General features: G+C 38.2%; 1 protein-coding gene across 1 annotated transcript in view; it reads left to right on the forward strand.

Moving 5' to 3' along the window:
• Window positions 1-2,735, forward strand: part of LOC107096094 (plexin-C1-like) — a 9,221-nt gene extending 6,486 nt beyond the window's left edge. The window contains exons 10-11 of the mRNA XM_015392597.1: window positions 152-331; window positions 2,606-2,735. Coding sequence (XP_015248083.1) covers window positions 152-331; window positions 2,606-2,735 — 310 coding nt within the window. The remainder of the gene's footprint in view (window positions 1-151; window positions 332-2,605) is intronic.
• Window positions 2,736-5,237: the final 2,502 nt, after the last annotated feature.

The raw sequence follows: 5,237 nt of genomic DNA on the forward strand, positions 1-5,237 counted from the left end.
ATTTAACAGTAATGTTTTAATTTGAAATAAAATGCGTAAAAATAGTGATTAGTTCAGATAATCTCTATCTTTCCTTCTCATTTCTATGTTTGCTGGTTTCAGTTTTAGTCTCATGCTCACTTTCTGTGTGTTTTTCATCTTCTCTGATTAGATCTCCTGTGTGGAACAACACTGATGTCTCGTTGACCTTCCACCTTCCACCCACCGAAACCAGAAATGTGGTTGAGGTGTGTGTTGTTCTTCCAGACGGTAGCTGCCATGGAAGTGCTGCAGTCACTTATCAGTCTTCACCAGTCTGCACTGACATCTTACCACAGAGCAGCTGGAGAAGGTATTTAAACATTCTGGCAAAAAGTCTCAGTTTGCTAAAGTATAATATGCTAAAAAATAATCAGACAGACTTGAGACACTATAATCCAGCCAGACACAATGACTGCAGTCAAGGCATTACTTAGAACCTAGGATACATGGAAAGGGGGATGGGTGTCTATGGACTGGGAAAGTTGAAGACAAACCGTACCTTGGATATGGGCTGACAAAACAAGCTGCCAAATTAAATTTCCCTTGGCATGAGGGGAGGTCTTCCGTAGACTGCCACCTGGTAGTCAAATGCATGGCTATGTTGACAATTTCATGGTTTTCTTGGCTTTTCTCCAAGTACTTTTGCACCTCAGAGACGCTGCGTGGGCTGAGGGGACTTAAGCCTCTCTTCTGAGGACCTCTATCAGAGACAATGTCACATGGGAGACAGAAAACCTTGTTAGCACGAATCTTACCCATTTCTGTGGCTGAAGGAACCTTTATGAGACGAACCAGATGAGCCACTTTGGATAATCTGTTAATAATTGTATTACTGTGAAACCATTGGAGGAGGGCAAGCCTGTGATATGGTCTATGGGGGTGTGGGTTATGAAATGAATTGCACTGAATAGGTAATCAGAGTTAATTTAAAACCGATTTTAGCTGGAGAGCAACTATATAAGTTAGGTGAAATGCATCATGCTATTTCTAAAACATAACAGCCAACCATGTGCTGCTCAGGGTGGCTTTTTCAGCTGAGCAATGTCTATGTTCCTATGTGGAGTTAGAGTAGCTTAGATAATCACATATTATTCAAATTTCATGTACAAATGCAGCAATAATGGCTTGCATGTGGATATGAGCTAGAACTCAGTGCTTCACATAACTTAAAAGTTGTGAAAAAAAATGGTGTTGAGAGCTTTCACAAATAGTTGTGAAGCACCCCCACTTCCTGAGAAAACTATAAGACTAGTATTTTTATCAGCAGGGAACATATTTGAGGAAGAACAAAACTGAATGCTTTGTAGCATAATCTTTTCTGACAGGTCTCTGCAAGTCTGCAAGTCACAGTGTTGCAACCTTTATAGCTGGTATTTTGACACATTCCTTCATGCAGATCTTATCTAGAATAGTAAAGTTTCTGCACTTTCACTGGGCTCAATGCAGTTGACCGATATTACCAGTTTTACCCAGAGAGCCATGCTGTCTTTGCAACTGTTTGCATTCCACCCACTATTGTTGCAGATATTGTGTGGGATGCCATCAGTTTAGTTGTTGCAAAGCTCAAAATACATCAGCCAAATGCAATAACTGGCTGTTTGAATTACTCCACATTCTCTCCTGCTCTTTCATCTCTCTAATGCTATGTTCAGACTGCAAAGCAGAAGCACCAGAAGCAGCTGGTTTAGATGCAAAATCAATGGTTGACATGCATCAAGGTGCAGCAAAAGGTCCTGCAACACATTTTGTGCAGCAGGAGCAGTAGGAGCAGCGCCTCATGATCTTCTGAGCATCTGAAGCGCTTCAGAAGCAGCAGAAAATGTAACTTTAGCTGCTGGACGCGCTTTGTGGCAATCACCTTAATCATCTGATCCTGAAGGGCAACAAAACAAGGAGATGATTAGAGAGTTCAGAAGAAACAGGAACAAGTTGAATCCTGTTAACATCCTGGGAGAAGAGGAGGAGGTGGAGTAGAAATCCCTTGATGTTCACCTGGAAAACAACCTGGACTGGAGACACAACTGGGAAGCCGTCTGCAAGAAGGGACAGAGCAGACTGGACTTCTAGAGAAAGCTTAGGTCCTTCAGATGCTGCAGATCTTCTATCAGTCTGATATGGAGAGTCTAATCTCTTCCTCCATCATCATCATCATCATCAGCTAATGACTGAAAGAAGCTCAACCAGCTACTGTAATAAAGAAGGTCGGCTCTGTTCTAGGAACTCCTCTAGAACCTCTGGAGATGAAGAAGATGATGGACAGCAGTGGGCATCCTCTTCATCAGACTGTTAGACACCAGCAGAGGGTCTTCAGTCAGAGGCTTCTGCAGATCCACTGCAGACAGACCTCTACAGGAGATCCTTCCTGCCAGCAACATCAACACATACAAAAACTGGTTAAAAAATAACATATGAGTTACTGGAATAGTTACTTTCAGTTTGGGATTAATAAAGTATTTTTGAATTGAATTCTAAGGATGCTTACTTTTTATTACTTCTGTCCGCAAATTGTGTTTGTCTTCTGAATCTAGAGTCTCAACTAAATGTCATTATGCTTTTAAGATGACAATACATATGTTCCCTCCAGTGGGAAGAGGAAAGTCCGGCTCATTGGGACCAGCCTGGATTTTGTGGAGGGATTGATTCAGAGCCACGTCCAACAGCAGGTGTTTCTGCCCAGGAACAGCAGCTTCCAGGTAGCTCCACAGACAAATTAAATGATAATGGCAACATTATTTATAATACCAATATATTTTACGGACAACTTTTTAATTACAAGGCATAATTTGTTATTTAAAACAGTTGTTTTAGTAAAACCAGGAAGGAAAAAAAACAACACACATTTTAAAAAGAAATATATGTAAAAAACAAAAAAAACAAAAACAAATTTAAGAGAAGGTAGTAATTAAAAAAATCTAAATGAAGGCTTCTATATTGAGTATGAACTCAGTATAGAGTTTTGTTTCCTCTGCTTAAAAGTAAAATTATAATTTTCTTTGTTGCATATAAGGCCAAGAGGGAACGGTTAAAGAATAAATGAAAGGTGGCCTAACATTGAGCCCTGGGGAACACCAGCAGAAACAATAACTCTGATAGAACAATGGATTTCAAGTTTTAAAGAAAACGTTTATTTAATCCGTCTCTATTGTGCTATACTGTTTTATTTTTTTGTGCTTCATCAAACTATCAATATTCTTTTATCTTTTTTTTCTTCAGATTCTCACTTTTGAAAGCCGTGCAGCAGAAAACGCGCAGACTAGCAGCAGTGCCATATTCATGAAGGTGGCCAATCAAACGCTGCCCTGTTTGCTGAATCTAACCTACCATCCTGATCCCGACTTTACAGGCTTCACGACCGAGAGAATCGGAAATGACACCCGCATTATTATTCACGTAAGGTTTTTAATATATCCTTTTTTTTTTTAAGGATACATTTTTTCATAAAAGGTGCCATTTTGCATCTGTTTTTTTCAGAAAAGTTGTGATAAACTAGAGATGTCAGCAGCAGAGGTGTTAGTGTGGGGCATTCAGGATGCAAAGCAACATCCCTGCATCTTGGAAGTCGAGGAAAACAGTAATAAAACCGACTCCTTCATCTGTGAAATCAGAGGAGTTCAGAATACTAACATTAAGCAGATAAAGGTGGGTGATTTTTAATGCTTTTGTCATAATTTAGGATCTTTTTTTACACTTCTTTGGGTTATTAATTTAGATCATTTTGTTGTTATCGTTTATTAACTTTAAATGTTGATTTGCTTAGTTTATTTTTAGAGCTAATGTTTATTTAGACTTTTCCAGAATTTATTTTTTTCATGTTTGTGCATTTTTTTAAGTTTAGTTTTCTAATTATTCATGTGTTCACTTTTATCAGACTATTCTCACTTGGATTATCTCCTTATTCTCTTTATTCTCTTTATTCACTTTCATCTTGTCCCATTTTACATTTTTCCAGACCCCGTCCACCAGTTTCACACTAGTCAGTTATTTTTGTTTTCACCTTTGTCACTTTCTTATTTAGTTCATGTTGTTTGTGAGGTCATGACCTTTACCTCACAGTAGCTCTGTTGAATTTAGCTTTATAAATGTCTATAAATATAATGTTTCAGATTAAATATGGTGACACAACAGTGTTGATGCAGCCTCTGTCTTCATTGCATGAAGGCCTTTTGATTCTGCATTTCCTTCTCAAAGGCTCTATTCTTACTGGTAAGTTTTCTAAAGCTCTCTAAGCTTAATAGACAACTTTTCCGAAAACACTTTTCTCTATTAGTCCAAGTGATTAAAATACCATCAAGGACGTTTTTTTTTCTCTCCATGTTATTAATAAAGTTTTATTTTTTCCAACCCTTATTTTCTTTCAGTGATGGTGGTTCTCTATGTGCAGCAAAAGAGGAACCAGTCCTTTCTTTAACGACTGAGTGGTTCCCCATAAATATGCCAGGATTCTCTGCAGCGTCATGAAGATAAGAGAGAAGCAATAATTTATATCCTTTGATTAGAAATCCATCACCCGTTGGACTAAATGAGATGTACACTTAAAATGAGAGAGCATGACAGAAATCTATGGACTGAAAACTAATTCAGAAAATCAGAGTTAAAACCTGTTTGCCTTCATTGAACTGAGGAGTGAAGAGACATTTCTATTGGTCTGCATAAACATTTATTAGCAGCTAATTTTTATTGGTCAGGAGCAAATGTTTTATGATTCTACGCTTTCTGGACTCTTTGGTTTTGTTTAAGTTCTGCTTTATTTGATGTTAACCTGTGTTTGTAAAAAATTTTGATCATTTTTGAAGCCATAGTTTTACTCTCCCTTTAACTTTCTCTTTTCAGCATTTTTGGTATTATTTACTCTTTGCTCTAATTTTAGTTGTACTCAGTTTTATTTCCTTTAGCTTTAAGTTCTTTCCTAGTTACAGACAGATCCGATTTTCCCTGGTTGTTCTTTACTGCCCCCTGGTGTCCCGTTTTTTTCCTCTTTGCACCTTTCTATTTGCTCCTGTTCACACCTGCTCCCCATTAAGCTAATTAGCCCATGCAATTTTTGTTTCTCCCATATAAACACCTCCTGTGCAGTTCCTCTGTGCTGGATTCTCTTCATTTTGTACACATGTTCCTCCTGAGTGTCTCCTAGTTTTGGTTTCTAAGTTCCCCGCCTGTTCAGTGTGGATTTATGCTTCTGTTGCCAGAAACCTCACTATTAAACCTACAAGAAAGAA

Source organism: Cyprinodon variegatus, unplaced genomic scaffold (assembly GCF_000732505.1).
Source record: "Cyprinodon variegatus isolate N-32 unplaced genomic scaffold, C_variegatus-1.0 Scaffold598, whole genome shotgun sequence".
Taxonomy (NCBI): domain Eukaryota; kingdom Metazoa; phylum Chordata; class Actinopteri; order Cyprinodontiformes; family Cyprinodontidae; genus Cyprinodon; species Cyprinodon variegatus.